The sequence below is a fragment of the Microtus ochrogaster genome, chromosome 21 (genome assembly GCF_000317375.1).
Source record: "Microtus ochrogaster isolate Prairie Vole_2 chromosome 21, MicOch1.0, whole genome shotgun sequence".
Lineage (NCBI taxonomy): Eukaryota > Metazoa > Chordata > Mammalia > Rodentia > Cricetidae > Microtus > Microtus ochrogaster.
In genome coordinates, this window is record NC_022022.1 from 1154622 (window position 1) to 1174206 (window position 19585).

The 19585-nt window shown below is 40.9% G+C and overlaps 2 protein-coding genes across 12 annotated transcripts in view; one reads left to right on the plus strand and one right to left on the minus strand.

Moving 5' to 3' along the window:
- Positions 1–19585, minus strand: part of Arhgef11 (Rho guanine nucleotide exchange factor 11) — a 173434-nt gene that overhangs the window by 92872 nt on the left and 60977 nt on the right. The gene's annotated exons all lie outside the window — the stretch shown is intronic.
- The window catches only part of Rwdd1 (RWD domain containing 1), a 16888-nt gene continuing 12141 nt past the window's right edge, over positions 14839–19585 (plus strand). The window contains exons 1-2 of the mRNA XM_005356917.3: positions 14839–15012; positions 15391–15521. Coding sequence (XP_005356974.2) covers positions 14874–15012; positions 15391–15521 — 270 coding nt within the window. The 5' untranslated portion in view covers positions 14839–14873. The remainder of the gene's footprint in view (positions 15013–15390; positions 15522–19585) is intronic.

A 19585-nucleotide genomic window follows, 5' to 3' on the forward strand; every position in this document is an offset into this window, starting at 1 on the left:
GGGAGGAGGGGGAGGGAAATGGGAGGCTGGGAGGAGCCTGAAACTTTTTTCCTCTTCTCAATAAAAAAAAAAAAAGACACAGACTAACAGAATGGATGGATCCATTCTGCACCCAAGAAACACACCTCAACATCAAGGACAGACATACACTCAGGGTAAAGAATTGGGAAAAATATTACAAGCAAACAGATCTAAGAACCAAGCAGGTCTGGCTATTTTAGTAATATCTAACAAAGTAGATTTCAAAGAAAAAAACTTATCAAAAGACATGAGAAAAGATGCTTCATACTCTTCAAAGGAAAAATCCACTATTCAATTCTTAACATCTATGCCCCAAACACAACAGAACCCACTTTTGTAAAAGAAACACTACTACAGCTTAAATCACACATTGACCCCCACAAACTGGTAGTGGAAGACTTCAATACCCCACTCTCGCCAACAGACAGGTCATCCAGACAGAAACTAAACAGAGATATACTGGAGCTAACAGACAGTATCAACCAAATGGATCTAGCAGACATTTATAGAACATTTCACAAAAATACAAAAGAATATACCTTCTCAGAACCTCATGAAACTTTCTACAAAATTGACCACATACTAGGACACAAAGTAAGTCTCAACAGATAGAAGAAAAATAGAAATAACTTCCTGCATCCCATCAGACCATCATGGATTAAAGCTGGATTTCAACAATAACAAAGCAACAGAAAGCTTACCAACTCATGGAAACTGCACAACTCTCTACCAAATGAAAAATGGGTGAAGACAAAAACAAGAAAGACTTTCTAGAGTTCAATGAAAATGAATACACAGCAGTGCTAAATGGCAAGTTCATAGCACTAAGTACCTACATTAAAACAAACAAGAAAAACCTGAAGAGATGTCACACTAGCAACTTAACAGCACACCTGAAAACACTACTAGAACAAAAAGAAGCAATCACATCCAAGAGGAGTAGATGGCAAGAAATAAACTGAAGGCTAAAATAGAAACAGAACAATACAAAGAATCAATGAAACAAAGAATTGGTTCTTTTGAGAAAAATCAGTAAGATAGACAAATCCAAACTAAGAAGCAGAGAAATTATCCAAATTAACAAAATCAGAAATGAAAGGGGAACATAACAACAGACACTGAGGAAATCTGGATTAATCAGAAAGATATACTTTTAAAAACTTGTACTCCACCAAATTGGAAAATCTAAATGAAATGGATAATTTTCTCTATTGGTACCACATACCAAAGTTAAATTAAGATGAGATAAGCAATTTAAATAGATTTAATATCTCCTAGTGAAATAGAAGCAGTCATTAAATTTCCCAATCTGCTGTCCACACAACACACACACACACACACACACACACACACACACACACACACACACACACACACGTGTCCAGGGCCAGATGGTTTTAGTGAAGAATTCTACCAGAATTTCAAGGAAGAGTTAACACCTAAACTCTTCCAATTATTCCACAAAATTGAAACAGAAGGAACTTTACCCAATTCATTCTATGAGGCCATAGTAACCCTGATACTCAAACCACATATACCCAACAAAGAAAGAGAATTTCAGACCAGTTTCTCTTATGAACATAGATGTAAAAATATTCAATAAAACACTTGCAAACCGAATCCAAGAATACATCAAAAAGATCATCCACCATGATCAAGTAGGATTCACCCTAGAGATTCAGGTATGGTTCAATATACAAAAGTCAATAAATGTAATTCATCATATAAACCCACATGGTCATCTCATTATATGCAGAAAGGCCTTTGACAAAATCCAACACCTTATTTATTTATTTATTTATTTATTCATTTATTTATTTTGTATACAATATGCTGTCTATCTGTATGTCTGCAGGCCAGAAGAGGGCACCAGACCTCATTACAGATGGTTGTGAGCCACCATGTGATTGCCGGGAATTGAACTCAGGACCTTTGGAAGAGCAGGCAATGCTCTTAACCACTGAGCCATCTCTCCAGCCCAATCCAACACCTCTTTGTAGTAAAGATGCTGGAGAGATTAAGAACATAGGAAATATACCTAAACATAATAAAGGCAGTTCACAGCAAGCCTATAGCTAACATAAAATTAAATGGAGAGAAACGCAAAGCAATTCCACTAAATCAGGAATGAGACAAGGTTGTACACTCTCTCCATACCTATTCAATGCACTACTTTAAGTCTTAGCAGTAAGACAACTGAAGGAGATCAAGGAGATAAAAATAGAAAGGTAAGAAGTCAAAGTATCATTATTTGCAGATGATATGATAGTATACATAAACAACCCCAAAAATCCCATCAGGGAACTCCAACAGCTGATAAACACTTTCAGCCAGGTAGCTGGATACAAAATTAACTCATGAGAATCAGCAGCCTTCCTATATACAAAGGACAAATAAACTAAGAAAGAAATCAGGGAAACAATACCTTTCATAATAGCCTTAAATAATATAAAATATTTGGGTAATTCTAATCAAGCAAGGGAAAGACTTTTATGATAAAAACTTCAAGTCTTTGAAGATATCAGAAGATGGAAAGATCTCCCATACCCATGAATCAGTAGGGTTAACATAATAAGAATGGCCATCCTATACAAAAACAATCAACAGATTCAATGCAAGCTCCATCAAAATTCCAAAACAATCCCTGACAGACCTTAAAAGGACAATTCTCAGCTTAATATGGAAGCATGCCCAAGAGATGCTGTATCCTTTCATCTCACTGTAAGGCACTTGCTCAACCATGCTCATTGAGACTATTCATAGTAATATCCACAAACTGGAAACAACCAGATGTATCTCAACGTAAGCATGAATAATGAAAGTGTGGATTAACACAATGGAGTATTACTTGACTATTAAAAAAATGGTATTATGAAATCTGGAGGCAAATGGTAACCCAGATCAAGAAAGAGAAATATGGTATACATTCACTCATATGCAGATACCAGCCATTAAACAAATAAATAAATGCCAACCTACAATCCATAGACCCAGAGAGGTTATGTTTGGAGGAAGAAACTAAAGGGGGGGGGACATATGGATCTCCCTGGGAGGGGGAAATAGATTTTATAGGTGGACTGGGGGCAGGTGGGGAGGGAACAGGAGGATCAGGTGGGGAATGGGAAGGGGAGATAGGGTCAAAGGAGGGAATGCAGGAAGAGACAGTTGGAATTGAGGAGCATTTAGGGATGATATGGAAACCTAGTGCAGTAAATTTCCTAAAATATCTGAAGGTGATCCTATGAGGTCTCCTAATAATGGGGAATATGGAGTCCCAACTGGTTATTTCTTGTCACCAAATGAAGCTTCCAGTACTGGAATTATGCTACATCAATTGAACTGTTGGCCAAGGGTGGGGGGGGGGAAGTCCCATGGAAATCCCCAAACAACCTAGGCTGTTGCTAAGACAATAGGCTGTTCTCTGTAAATGGGCAGTAGGACCCCCCCATTGCAAACAAACAAACAAACAAACAAACAAAAAAACCAAACTCATACAACTCATTAAACATAGAGATGTTAAGCTGGTGCCTACATGGAGCCTTCATCCCTATGTTCTAGTGCCGAAGGGTGAGGGAAGGTACTCTGTAGGCTACCAAAAGAGAAACATAAACACCAATCCAACCATAAAACCTTTGACCTACAATCTGCCCTGCCTGCAAGATATAGCAATCAATGGTGCCATAGAACTTGTGGGAATAACAAATCAATGCCTGATTTGACTTGCGGGGTTTCTTTTGTGTGTGTATGTATATGTGCCGTGGGTGCTTATGTATGAATGTTCATGTGTGTGGGCTCCAGAATGTGTGGATGTGTGAGGGGATGGGGGGTTGAGGCCAGAGGCTGACATCAAATAGTTTTCCTTAATTGTTCCCCACTTTATATTGAAACAGGACCTCTCACCAGAACCCAGGACTGGCTGATTTGGCAAGTCTAGTTAGCTATCTTGGTCCAAGGATTCACTGTGGGATTTGAGGAGGGCTCCTACACCTAGCTGACATTCATGTGGGGGCTGGGGATTTCTGAACTCATCTTCATCCTTGTGCGGTAAGTGCTTTGCTATTGAACCATCACCCTAGCTCCTTCAATGGGTTCTACTTCATTTGTTACATATTCTTCATATAAAGTTCACTGTCCAAGCTATGTCTGGGAATTCAAATTACTATCAAGGAGCAGTGTGCTGACTTGTGGAGTTAAACAGAATGGGTTTGCATCCTGGTTTTACCTTTGATGTCTTTGACTTAAGGCAAATAATTTACTTTCTGTATACTTTAGTTTTCTTATCTACAAAACTATAATACTAACTAACCATCATCCAGCACTATTTTTAAAACTGGCACAGCCAGGTGTGGTGGTGCACACCTTTAATCCCAGAATTCAGGAGGCAGACACAGATGGATCTTTGAGATTCTAATGCCAGACTTGTCTACACAGTGAGTTCCAGACCAGTCAGGGCTACACAGTGAGATTTTGCCTCTTGAATAGCATATAGCAATACTTTATAAAAGGCTCTGCTCTTGTTACAGGGCCTGAAGACAAACATAATTAGTTTGCTGCTGCCAAAACAATTACAATCTGTCTTGTAAAACAAAATACACGAATTGAGTTAGTCAACATAGATATGCCCATCTTACAGATCTCTGATGTAATGGTTCATTACTGTCCATCACGTTCAATCCACATTAATTTGTTTTTGCTTGTGTCCTCCAGAAAATGATTCCTTTGATGAGAATAACAGTACCTAAGATAGCATATGGAGATCAGGAGACTGGGACTTTGATACCAACTCTGCCATTAATAAGCTGTGCAAGTTGACATCAAAAACTAAGTCTCAAAAGATCTAAGATATGCCTGGGAGCAGTTAAAGCAGACAAAGTCCAAGGGGAGGAAATCACTGAGGCTGCCACAGGAGAGAAGGAACAAATCCTGGAAGCAAGTGGGTAGGGCATAGTGAGATACCAACTCTGTCTATGTCTTTTTGTATGCTCATGAAAAGGCAGAAGAAATGGCAAATAACAAGCATTAATGCATTAATATGAAATAGGAACTCATATAATCCTGCCAATAACATGGTGAGGTAACACTGCTACTTTCTTCTATAGATGAAGAAATGAGATTGAGAAAAACTATTTATAGGATATGAACTCAATCCTTTCTTCTTTGCTCCTTGGTTTGTCTTCGCTTCAGTGAGAAACTGAGATGAATTATTATAGGTCCTTTCTTGTTCTAATACTGTATAATTCTTTGTCCCTCATGGATATTCCAGTTTAGCTGGTTTATCTGCTTAGGATATTGATAGAAGGCCAAACAGGGAAAAATTAAATCAATTTTTCTAGTAGCCAGATTCCTGCAGCTCTCATTATAGTTCCATCAGTAAGAGATCCACTCTGGTTCTTTCTGATCTTCACCAGCCCTTCAAGTTGACTGATGAGCTGGCACCACAGAAACAAGGCACTGTTTGTAGAACAAACTTACCTCACTTTCTTAGAGCTTCTACTGCTATGAAGAGATACCATACCACGGTGACATTGGTGGCTGGTTTACAGTTTCAGAGGTTCGGTCCATTACCATTATAGTGGGGAATAAGGTGGCATGCAAGCAGATGTGGTGGTGCTGGAGGTGAAAGTCCTACATTTTGCAGGCAACAGGAAGTCAACTGAGACACGGAGTTATCCTGAGCATAGAAAACCTAAAAGCCCTATCCCACAGTGACATAGCACTTCCGATAAGGTTATACCCACTCCAACAAAGCCACACCTCCTAAGAGCACCTCTCTCTATGAGATTATGAGGGCCAATTACATTAAAGCTACCACACTACCCTAAAATAATCCACAGCAACAAAATCAGATTGTGCCCGTGACTGTAGGTGAAACAGGCAGGCTATAAAATCAAGAGAATGCTCCAGTAGTCTTGCCCACCCAGCTCTTCAAGTCTGCAGAGCTAGTCTGTCCACATAGAAAGGAAATCAGCTGCTACCTTCTTTGGGGGGGGGGTGGTCCAAGGCCATTTTGTGGGAAGACAAGGTATTTGTAGAACAGCTTCTGCTACTTTCCAGCCAATGTTGTTGTGACATACACATATACACACACATACACTTGTCTATTGAATCAAATTTTACTTTGAGGGGAACAATGAAAAGAGTATTAAGACAATAATTACTGGTTCAGGGAGGTGGGCTTACAGTTCTTTCCACATTTATTAACATAAATGATAAGATTTGCTCCAGAGCATGCAATTTGACTAAGTTTATTATCAGGTAGCAGAGAGGTTTAAATATGGTGTACTATGGGTCTAAGAATTTAGAATACAGTCTTAGTTCTAAAGTGTGGTGCTGGGGAATAATGGATAGAAGAAATGAATGACCCAGATAGACTCTACTTTTTCCCTGGACCAGGAAGAGACATACATTGATTTTTATCCAGGCACAAATCATATTATAATGATTTTTTTATTATGACAATGAGGGCCCACCCAGAGTATGGAAATAATAGTACTTCAATTTGGAAAATGCCAATCTGCAAAAGTAATCTCTAAAAGAGAAATCTGGATGAACAAGGGAAAAGCCATGGCAGTTGAGCAAGCTACTTAGATCTTAGTCTCCACTGATTGCCTAATGCAGGAACATATCCCAAGAAGGGTGTTAGGTGACTTAATTGCTGTTTGAATATCATAGTGTACTTAGACAAAAGAAAATGGCTACAACATCAATGGGTGATAATATCTTACAGAAAGAACTACTACCAAAAATGTGGTTCAAGGATGATTAAAGTCTCAATGTGTGGTGTCTAAATATACACTCAATGAAAATGCATTGAAGGATGAACTTTGAAATTCAAACTTTTTCAAAACCCCAGGACTCCAAATAGTTTCCTGTTACCCTTCAGTACAGTTTCCTACGGTCAAATCCAAACAACAACTGCTGTGGGACAATGCTCTTGTATCCTGGAAAGATTTGTCAGTTGTGTTGCTTTAATAAAACGCTGACTGGCCAGTAGCCAGGCAGGAAGTATAGGTGGGACAATGAGAACAGGAGAATTCTTTAAAAAGGAAAGGCTCAGTCATTACCCAGATGCAGAGGAAGCAAGATGAGAATGCCTTGCTGATAAAAGGTACCAAGCCACATAGCTGACACAGACATGAATTATGGGTTAATGCAGGATGTAAGAGCTAATAAGAAGCCTGAACTAATAGGCCAACCAGTTTAGGATTAATGTACACTTCTGTGTGTTTCTATGGGACTGAATAGCTGTGGGACCAGGTGGGATAGAAACTTCCGTTAACAAATGGTGCCCAACGTGGACAACTGCATCCACATAAAACCTGAGAGAGTTTGGGAAGAAATTCTAGACACAAAAAGAACAGAGTTAACTATGGCTATTTGGTAGCAGCATTTCCTCAGGTAGGCTCTGTTTGCTAGAGGCAAGTGTATCTCATTTAAGAGAGGCTTCCTGACTTAGCTTTGAATACAAAAACCTTGCAGCTCTTTTAAGAGGCTCCATCACCAAACACTTAAATGGTGTTTATGAAGAGCCCACAGCATAATTCTTGGTGGTGGCAAGGACCTTGAAACTCCAGAGTTGTTGCAATAAACATGGCTCTGGCCAGGACCTCCACTTGAGGTACTCAGAAAGTTAAGGAATGGGGTAGATCCAGCCGTCAAAGTCACAGCTTTAATCCTAGCCATATCACTTAGCAAATTAAGACTCATGTGGTCAGGAAAATAGAGATATACAGTAAAGATAGATTCAGATGAAGACAACCTCTAAACGGTTTACAGTGTGTTTAAAAATATATGTAGGCTTGGGAGAGAAAAGGAAAAGGATAAAATCGAGAGAGAGAGAGAGAGAGAGAGAGAGAGAGAGAGAGAGAGAGAGAGAGAGAGAGAGAGAAGTTGGATGTGGTGGCACACACCTTTAATCCCAGAATTTGGGAGGCAGAGGCAGGCAGATCTCTATGAGCTCAAGGACAGGCTAGTCTACAAATTGAGTTCCAGGAAAGCCAAAGATAAACAGAAAAACCTTGTCTCAAGAAACCAAAAATTAAAAATAAAAGAAATAATTTAAAATAAAGACACGTAAAGATGGAAAATATATCGAGTCTGGATACTGTATGTTACTGTGTTGTCTTTGAATGGTTTGATGGCTTGAGGAAGGAACAACAGCTGCTAAAAAGACATTTGATTGTAAATGCTGCTAGATTAATGCAACATATATTTTGAAAATGCTTTGACTTCATTGATTATGGATGTTTGTCTTTGTTTAGAGTGTTGGTTACAAGTTGCTATGGATAATGGTCAGGGAAAAAGCTAAACAAAGGGGATTAGACTCAGAGTTCTCATTTTGAAAAACAAAAGCAGGGAGTGGGACAATGGTCTTGTACCCTGTAAAGATTTGTCAGTTGTATTAGTTTAATAAAATGCAGATTGGCCAGTAGCCAGGCAGGAAGTATAGGTGGGGCAATGAGAACAGGAGAATTCCGTAAAGAGGAAAGGCTCAGTGGTCGCCCAGATGCAGAGGAAGCAAGATAAGAATGCCTTGTTGATAAAAGGTACCAAGCCACATGGCTGACACAGACAAGAATTATGGGATAATGTAGGATGTAAGAGCTAATAAGAAGTCTGAGCTAATAGGCCAACCAGTTTATGATTAATGAAGACCTCTGTGTGTTTCTTTGGTACTGAACAGCCGTGGGACCGGGTGGGACAGAAACTTCTGGCAACGTACGGCCATCTCCAATAAGCTCTCTCAACTAGTCCAACTTTCCCAATAATCTTTCCTATAATGAGATTAACTTTTAGTGTGTTTTGAGTTCATACTGCATTACTTTATTTCAAATTACTTCATCAGTATTGGTCATGTCTCCTTCCAAATGTATAATAAACAACTTAAGAGCCCAAATCCTGCCTGCCATATCCTGTGCTGACCAACCCCACAGTACTAAGCATATATTTAGCAAGCTCTTACAGAGTATGATGAAAGCAGAGGTAGACTGTTTTTAAGCACTTACCGAAACAAAGCACACTTATGAGCACAGGCTCCTGAGCCTCTGCTACAGTTTTAAATGCCTAAGTTTCTCTATGTCACCTCAAGGTTACTTAATTTCTTGTCTCAGCTTCCTTATCCATTAAATAGAGATAATAATAGTACCCAATACTTCATAGGATTTCTAGGACTGGATTATTTAAAAACACACCTTTAAAATGCTCAGACCAGGGTCTGACACTCAGTAACAACTCTCACAATAACCCCTGAGAGGACAAAACTTTGCTATTTTACAGATAAGGATGCAGGACTAGATAAGAATGCAGGACTATAGAAAGGCTGACTGTCTTGATTACAAGCATCCAATAAATAATATAGAGCTGGTATTTGAACCCAAGCAGTTCAGTGTAAGAGCACAACCTCTATAAACAGTGCTTTCAATGGCTAGGGATGGAGCAGTAAAAATGCACTTGCCTAGTATGCATGAGGCCCTGAGTTCAATTCCAGGTACCAAAGCTTTGTTCTTTGGCTAGAGAGTCCTCGGCATCTACTTTACTTTATTACATATCTGTCTAACTTACTTCAGTGTTCTGAAACCTTAGATCTCAAACACAGGAAAGCAAACATTGGCTGCTTGTTTTCTCTGTATTCAAATTATGACCACATAAAGCAAATGCCTGTATTCTCAGCATGTAGGAGGTGTAGGCAGAAAGATCATGAGTTTGAAGTCAACCTGAAATACATAGTGAAATCCTGTCTTTAAAAACTGAGGGATGGAAATAGTGATAGAGAGCTTACCTACCATGAACAAGGCCCTAAATTCCATATCTAGTACTACAGAAAATTTCAAAAACCATTTTATCATTTATTAAGTACTGGGTGGCAAGTAGGCTGAGTAGTAAGTATTGTATTTGATACTCAGAGTAACTCTTGGAAAATAACTACAGAGATAAAGTACTTGGCTGAGATTCCTGGGGTTGGCACTTGAACTCATATCTCAAATGCAAATCCAGAAGTGCACCCTCACTTGTCTTAGGGAAGATATTTAATCTCTCAACTTCATCTGAGGTTGAGATAACTATGACACTGCATCAATAGGAAGGTAAATGGTGGAATTCACTAAAGTGTTTGGTACAGGGGCACATAATCTATGTTCAGAAAATGCCAGTTCTTACCACACCTCATTACTTAAGCTGCCAACCTAGTATAATGTTTCCTCACCTATTATTATGTAGAGACATCCCTATAAAAAGAAGGAACTGACATGCAAATCCCTGCTCAAGATAAGGAACAGAGTTTGATATAACTTTTCAGCATCTACTCTTTACCAGATCTAGCTATCTACTGCCTCTCTGAACCTTTCAAAAATGTCTAGAATTTCAGAGTATATTACTCTTACTCAGTTCCAAAGGAAGTCCTATGTCTGACAACTATACTGATTATTGTCCCTTCTGAACTTTAGGGATTTGCCCTTATTCCAGCCAAAAATGGGTGCTGGGCAAGCTATTCCAAGTGGAAAATTCAACTCTATCCCAGGCGGAAACCCCAAATCTCTGCTGTTCCAGCAGATTTCCAGGACATGCTGGCTCCCAGAAACCACAATTACAGGCAAGCTCAAAGCAGAGGAGTAATTAGAGCCATACCATCAGCTCAGCAGTTCTCTCTTCAGGGCTGACTCCATCTCTCTCTCCTCCACCCCCACTCACCCAAACCCCATCTCAACCACTGCACAGGGGAGAGATACAACGCAAATTTCCATTTGTCCACTCTTCCAACCCTTAACCCACTTCCAGGAAACTGAAAAAGCAGAGTGAGAAAATAAAGAACCCAAGTCACAGACATAGACAATGCTGAATGGTGACAGCATTCACAGAAGGAGAAACATTTTTCCCTTTCACCAGCCTTACACCTCACAAGACAGCACTGGAGCCTCCTGGAGGAGAGTCCTTTCTTCCTCCAAATGTGGAAAGGGATCTTGTGAAACAAGAGAAACCTTGAAGCTGAAGCACTGACTGCTCTTACAGAGAACAGTTTGGTTCCCAGCACCCACATGGTGGCTCACAACTGCCTATAGCTCCAGTTCCAAAGGATCTGATATCCTTCTGGCCTCCACAGGCACCCTCACACATATGACATTCTCTCTCCACCCCTCATAAACACAAAAGTAATAAAAATCAATCTAAAAGGAAGAGAGGAAGGAAGAAAGCAATCTCCAACTCTCCAGAATGGGATTAGCCCTGGAAACAGGATATGGCAAACATGACATAATGAAGGTCATAGGCATCTAGGATTCTAACTTTCATTTTATCTTCAAGATAGTAGAGGGGTCCTAGAGTTTTTCTCTTGTCTAAACTGCTCCTAATTTGGTTCAGAAAGGGATACCAGCATTTGCCCTCATTTCTAAATATGCTGCTCTTCTACGCTGAAATGGCAGGATTGATGCTCCCCTCCTTCAAAGTCTAGCACAGCAGCACTTTCAAGTACCGTCTTCCTCCTGTTCAGTATTACTATCTCTTTCTTGGTGAAGTAGATTTGCTTAGTTTAGTCCTATGACTGCTTCAAACACATTATTTTTAATAGTGTATGCTTTCCTTTACTGCTCCTCGTATTCTCAGGGCTCTATGGTTTCTGCCGAGCCCTGCTTGATAATGCTGAAGGCCTTCAGGAAGTTTCAGAACACTGGATCACCTCCAGGGCCTGATTCTCTGGATGTGATGTTCAAGTTGATGGTACAGAAAAGAAGGATGGAATGGTGTTCCAAACAGGAAATGGACTTAAAAATCCTGAAGGGTTTTTGGAGCTGAAGGTTGTTAGGCCCCAGAATTGTGGTGATACAACCGATAGGAAAAAGTTCCAGAGCAATCTACTACAGACCTAATTTTATCAAAGCATGACCTGAAATAAGTTAACTCCAGAAAATTTTCTTTGTGTTGAATTAAGAGCTGCGGGGCTGAGTCCCAGGGCACCCTGCCGCCCGCATGGCTAGCTTAGCTTATGCCCCGAAATAATTACACGGAAACTGTATTCTTTTAATCACTGCCTGACCCATTAGTTCCAGCCTCTTATTGGCTAGCTCTTACATATTGATCTAACCCATTTCTATTATTCTGTGTGGCCCACAAGCTGGCTTACCAGGAATGATCTTAACCTGCGTCTGTCTGGCGTGGGAGAACCATGGCGACTCACTGACTCAGCTTCTTTCTCCCAGCATCCTGTTCTATTTTCTCCGCCTACCTGTGGGTTGGCCTATGAAATGGGTCTAGGCAGTTTCTTTATTAATAAGAAATCACTCCCACATCATTTCCCCTTTTTCTGTTTAAACAAAAAAGGAAGGCTTTAACTTTATTTTTTTTTTTTTTTTTTTTTGGTTTTTCGAGACAGGGTTTCTCTGTAGCTTTGGAGCCTGTCCTGGAACTCCCTTGGTAGACCAGGCTGGCCTCGAACTCACAGAGATCCGCCTGCCTCTGCCTCCCGAGTGTTGGGATTACAGGCGTGCGCCACGAATGATTTCTTATTAATAAAGAAACTGCCTAGGCCCATTTCATAGGCCAGCCCTTAAGTAGGCGGAGAAAACAGAACAGGATGCTGGGAGAAATAGAGCTGAGTCAGTGAGTCGCCATGGTTCTCCAACTCCAGGCAGATGCAGGCTAAGATCATTCCTGGTAAGCCAGCTTGTGGACTACACAGAATAATAGAAATGGGTTAGATCAATATGTAAGAGCTAGCCAATAAGAGGCTGAAACTAATGGGTCAGGCAGTGATTAAAAGAATACAGTTTCCGTGTAATTATTTCGGGGCATAAGCTAAGCTAGCCATGTGGGTGGCCGGGCGCCTGGGACTCAGCCCCGCAGCTCTTATTTCAACATCTTTGATTTAGTGCCTCTTGACTAAACTTCCTCTAAGCTATCTTAGTTGTCAGAAACACACGATTGCTTAGTGTCTTACAAGATCAAGAAGAAAAACACACAATACATAGCTGCTCCATCCACTGATTTTTAAGTTATGTTTGACATACCTAGCATAAACAAAATACAAACACATCATCGTGGAGTTCTGCACTGTACTAAGGGAGTCTTGTAGTAGCATTTCATTTGTATCTCAATGTACTTCCACACCTCTTGTTTTTCCCAGTAGGGGATCGGCTCTTTTTTTTTTTATAAATATTTATTTATTTATTGTGTATACAATATATGCATGTAGGCCAGAAGAGGGCACCAGATCTCATTACAGATGGTTGTAAGCCACCATGTGGTTGCCGGGAATTGAACGCAGGACCTTTGAAAGAGGAGGCAATGCTTTTAACCACTGAGCCATCTCTGCAGCCCCCTTTTAAAGGGAAGAGCAAACCTTTTCACTTAAAAGTGTCTCTGTACTCCCTCCTTTTCTGATGGCCAGCAGGGAGGATGAATAGGTGGTAGTTAGTGCATGCACCCATGCATAGCACAGAACATCTACCATAGGAGGCAGGGCTCTACACAACCTGCATGTTTAATCTATTTGTTTGGCAACCAGATGACAATGGATAACTGGGACAGCCACAAATCTAAGAGGTCAGCTAAAGAGAAACTAGGGATATTCAAAATAGAATCACACAATCTTATGGGCTAGGTATCTGAGGATTGGTTAATTAGATGATTGCAAGAGTTCTTTTAACTCTGAAATGGATTCTGATCTGAAGACTGAGAAGGTAAGGAAGGAGCTAGGACACATTTCACCAAAAGCACTGACGTAACAGGACAGAACTGGGTAGAATCTTGCTTCTCTTTCCAGGTCTTGGGGGTTAGGGGGGAAAGTTCTGGGAATGATCCTATGGGCAAATGATTGCCATAGACTAGGACTTAAGACTGTTGCTGGGAACAGCAGGCTCATGTTGGAGAGGCAGTGTACAGACAGCAGCAGTGACATGTAAGTTTCATCACCTACTGGTACCTCCTTCCCTGGATCACACTGAACCTTTAATGATTTGAGTAATATGGAATGCCATCCCCATAATCTACTATGTGTGAATGTGCCACAGGCATGGGTCAGAGGACACGGGCTCTTGCAAGGCCAGGCTGGCCAAGATTAGCAGTCGTTTCTATCCTGACTGACTATTGGCTAAATTGGACTCTCTCTCCTGCAGGTTCTGAATGTGCAGGCAGCAGAGTCAGGGGAGGCTACTGATACCAAGGTGGAACTACTCTGAAGAAATGCACAGAACTCCTCACCTGGGTTATCCTTGATCTCCATATACATCACAAGGTACATGATGGAGAGAAAATAGAAATACAGGGAGAAAGAACGACTTAGAGAGGAAATACAGATGAGTGGGGAAAACAAAGCAAGAGGAAGATGGAAAGCCCAAAAGAAAGAAGAGCAAGGGACGACAGTAAAGATTTGGATGGAGGGTTATACAGAAAAGGTAGAGGAATAAGGGACGATAGTAAAGATTTGGATGGAGGGTTATACAGAAAAGGTAGAGGAATAAAGGACGACAGGCAAAAGCAACTAAGCACTGAAAGGGGAGAGAAGGGCACAGAACTGGTTAAGCACCACACTACCTCAGAACCTGGTAGACTCTAAGCTACCAGATTTGCTCAGTGATGTTTATTACAAACTGCTTTATAAAAAGGCTGTAAAATTGTTAATTCGAGCAGAGAGTCTGACACAAAACAGAATAGGGTGCTGAGGAGAGCGGAGTGCAGCCAGACGTGAGTAGCTGGCATCTAAGAATAAGGAGGTTTGGTTTCGCTGCAGACCGGGCCAGGCGTGGGGCCAGGCCTTCCCATCCGGACTCTGCGCGTGCGCCTGCCCGGCAGCCGGCGGCCACCGTGTCCACTGCAGCGTGCCTCCGGGGTGTCGCGCCGATGCACCGGCAGCAGCGCGGGCCACGATGACAGATTACGGCGAGGAGCAGCGCAATGAGTTGGAGGCTCTGGAGTCCATCTATCCCGACTCCTTCACAGTATTATCAGAAAGCCCACCCAGCTTCACCATCACTGTGATGTCAGAGGCTGGAGAAAACGATGAAAATGTAGGGAGGGTCTCACTGTGTAGCCCAGCGGCTGTTCTGAAATTTATGATCGGCATAGGTCAACCTCCTTAGTGCTCGGCTTGTAGAGTTGTACAAGAGACCCATACAATGATATTTAACATGGAGATTAAAGCAAAATCAGTCCTGTAGGCTTTAGCCTTCGAATTGAAAGCAACATGGATTTGAATTACTTCGTTAGAAGCAGTGGATTGTGGAGCTGATCAGAGAGAAAGGGCACTTGCTGCTAAGTCTGGCAACCTCAGTTGGATTCCCAAAACCTATGTGTTGGGAGAATCAACATCTTCTGAAGAGCAGTCAGGGTTCCCTGCCCTGTGGGAAGTCCAAGGTCCTCCCCCCTCCATCCAGGTCTAGGAAGCTGTCCAGACTACTCTCAAGTTTACATATAGTGAAAAATACCCTGATGAAGCTCCCCTTTATGAAATATTCTCCCAGGAAAATCTAGAAGATAATGATGTCTCAGACATTTTAAAATTACTGGCATTGCAGGCTGAGGAGAATCTCGGCATGGTGATGATCTTCACCCTTGTGACAGCCGTTCAAGAAAAGTTAAATGAGATAGTCGATCAGATAAAAACCAGAAGAGAGGAAGAAAAGAAACAGAAAGAAAAGGAAGCAGAAGAAGCAGAGAAGAAACTGTTCCATGGTACTCCTGTTACGATTGAGAATTTCTTGAGTTGGAAAGCCAAATTTGATGCAGAACTCCTGGAAATTAAAAAGAAGCGGATGAAAGAAGAAGAACAAGCAGGAAAGAACAAACTGAGTGGAAAACAGTTATTTGAAACAGATCCTAATCTTGACACATCTGATATCCAGTTCCTGGAGGACGCTGGGAACAACGTGGAGGTGGATGGGTCCTTGTTCCAGGAAGTGGATGACTTGGAGGATGGTGATGATGATCCCGACTACAATCCTGTTGCTGCAGGAAGCGACTCCTCAGACTGACAGACTGTCCCTGATTCCAGAGAGGCGTGACCGCCACAGCATCTGTGGCTATACTGAGAGGGGTTTGGATCTTTCTTTCGTTTTTTTCTAAGAAAAAAACATATTTTTCAGGAGAATATTCTTCTGATAGCTTTCAACATTGAACTTAATAAACTGCCCATAAAATTTCAAATATAAAAAACAAAAAAGAATAAGGAGGTTTGGCTCAGGTAAGATTTTGAATAAAGCTCTCACCCTGGTAGCACTTCAGCTTCCAATATGGCCTCATAGAAGTCGACACCTGTTCCCATCCTTTAACTAAAATATTACCTAATAAAGTAGCCTTCTTTCTGATCACCTTCTCTAAAGTTATAAGCTCCACATTACTAATATTACCCATTTTATCTTAGTCATTATTACCTCATCTATTTGTAAATTTATTTCTAATTTAATTTTTAAAATGTTAAGTTCAAAGTAGACAAGAAGTTTTATCCATTTTGTTCACTATTATTTTCTCAGTGTCAGCAATAGCTCCTAGAACACAGCAAAAGTTCAAAAAGTATCTAATAAATGAAAGAACAAGACTATCTCTATTTGAATCCAATCTTATGAAGTTGTGTTATTTCAGACAACGTAGGGAGAAACTACTTCCTATCTCTCAAACTACAAAACAATGTAAAAACATTTTACATATATAAATGTTAAGAGCTAGAGAGAAGTTCAATCATTTCACATATGAAGAAACTATAACAGAATGAACCTCTTCTATGTACTGAGTGATTGTGTCTATATAATCATATGGACCCCTTCAATTCATATGCTGAAGGCCTAAACCCCAATGTGATGGAATTTGGAGATAGGGGCTTGTCATGTAACAGTTTTCTCTGAGATTAAAAACATTCCATCCTATAGGAAGCTCCTTAAGCAGGAAGGTAAACAACTCGAAATAGCTTCAGGAAGTCCCTGAAACCGACCAGATTCACTAGGTTCCCTCTCTGCTAGAGTAAGCAATAAAAACTGAGACTCGCTTTAGAAGGAAGGAAGCTATGATACAAAGACTCTCAGAAAAACTGAGCTACAAAGATTTTCAAACTAGACCAGCTGTCTGGAAGATGCTACCTGGGGAATCTGGAAAGGACACTCTGCAACTCATTAAGCTGCTTGCAAGGTATACACTGTGCTCCAGGTTCCCAGCTTTGTGAGCTGTCATCCATGCTGGGTAGGTTTCAGTAATGCAGCTGTCTTTGAGTCATTTCTGCTCCTGTATGTAACCCCTCACCCATATTCCTATAAGTAACCCAACAAAACTCTTGGTTCACCAAGCAGGACAGTTATGGTATCTGTACTTTAATCGCCATGGTTCCCTATCTGGGGTGGGTAGACATGTATGCTGCAGTTTCCCAGAGAAAGTTTTGTCACACAGCAGGCCTTTAAGGGGTGATTAGGGGCAGGCGAAGTCATTAGAGTATGGCATTGATGATGGGATTAGTGCTCATAGAAAAAGAGATACCAGGAGCCTGTTGTTTCTTTTCATAAGCAGTGTGGAGAAAGGTCACATCAGCATGGGCGAGTAGATGACCAACTGCATACCAGTGATTTTTTTTTTTTTAAATCAGAATTCAACCACACTCTTGCTCTGATCTCAGCCTCCTAGCTTTCAGAGCTGATTCAGAGTAAATGTCTATTATTTAAGTTATTGAGTCTTTGGTATCTATAGGAGCCTGTGGTAGTACTGATTTTCAACTTGGCAGACAAGCCTCTGGGCATAGATAAAGTTATACTCTGGGAACGTCTGTTGAGCATTATAAAGATTACATTGACTGAGGAGTATTCCTACCTGACTGTGGATGTAGCTTCTGCCAGTATGACTTCCTCCAACTGTGAGTCAAAATCAGCCCTTTCTCTCTTAAACTGCTTTTGTCAGGGTATTTTGTCATAGCAACAGGAAAAGTAACCAAGACAGAGCTCAAGCTTATCAGGGGAGCCGTTAAATAAAATTTTAAGGTGTTCCTTGGTGGCAGAGTGAGAACTGGAATGCAGGGCTCTATCCTAGGTAGCCAGGTGGCGCATCCAGGTTAGGGAGTTAATGACATAGGGAGAAACTGGAAAAATGGACAGCTTATCCTAGATTTCAATCTGCTCACTTCCCAGAACTTCTTACCTTCTGCTTTTCCTGAGCCTAACTTCATTTCTTGTTCTTTCACAGGATAAGATGAACAAAAACTAAGGTATGGTTTTGCCTTCAAAATCTTTTCCACCCTAGCTACTTAAAAAAACCTATTATTGTGCGTGTATATGATGTGTATGTGTTTGAGTGCATGTGTGCAATTGTTCTCACCACCACCTCTACATGGGTCCCAGGGATCAAATTCAGGTGGCCATGGCAAGAGCTTTACCTGCAGAACTATGTCACCAGCCCCTCCTTAGTTACTATTGAGTCTCAAGGCTGCAGTTAGGATTAAGATCTACAAATTGGTACTGAGTCCACTGGAAGTTGAAAGTCAGACTGCCTAGTAAAAAGTTACCTGCAAATAATAAGATTGAACTTAACAAAATCCTGGAGGCAGTTTAATACCAAGATTTTTGTATACCATTAGATCTTTAAAATTGTAACTTTCCAGTGGCTTTTTTCATTTTTATAAAAAATCTGTTACCAAGTATGAAACAAATTTATACTTAATATTCTTCCTAAGTAACTTAGAGATTTTTTTATTTTTTGATCATATTTTTTGAGCCAGAGTTTTTCTTTGTATTCAGATAGCCCAGAATTCACTTTGTAGACCAAGGCTGACCTTGAACTCCCCACCCTTCCGCCTTAACATCCTTCATGCTGGGATTCTACACGTCTGTCTCAGTGTCTGGTTCACCTTTACAATCATGTTCATCTTTGCCAACGGCTAATAAGAACTGACTGGTACAAAGAATTTTGACGCCAGGTGGTAGTGGCGCACGCCTTTAATCCCAGCACTCAGGAGGCAGAGACAGACAGATCTCTGTGAGTTCGAGGCCAGCCTGGTCTATAAGAGCTAGTTCCAGGACAGGCTCCAAAGCTCCAAGAGAAACCCTGTCTCGAAAACCAAACCAAAACAAAACAAAAAAAGAAATGATCTTGATATCTGAAACAGATCTGAAGGTATAAAACGTCTTTGGGAGACTTAAGCTCTTGAGAAGCTTGGAGACATACAAAACATAGTTTACTCTGTGCAATGTACAAATGCAAAAAGTTATATCCAAATCCACAAGTCTACACAGGATACACTGACATCAATCATCCAAAAGTAAAGCATATGACAGAGAGCTATCTTAAGGTCAGACTCTTTAGGATACTCCATCACTCTTCTACTGCTGTGAAGAGATACCATGATCAAGGCAACTTTGAAAGGAAAGTACTTAACTGGGGCTTGCCTACAGTTTATTATGCTAGGGAGCAAGGTGGCAGGCAGGCAGGGAGGGAGCAGGGGCAGGAGCCGGGAGTTTATATCTCATCTACAAGTATAAGCCAGAGACTGGCCTGGCCTGAGCCTCTGAAATCTTAAAGCCTACCCTGAGTGATACACCTCTTCCAGGAAGAATATACCTCCTGAGCCTTCTTAAACAGTCCAACAAAAATTCAAATATATGATATATAT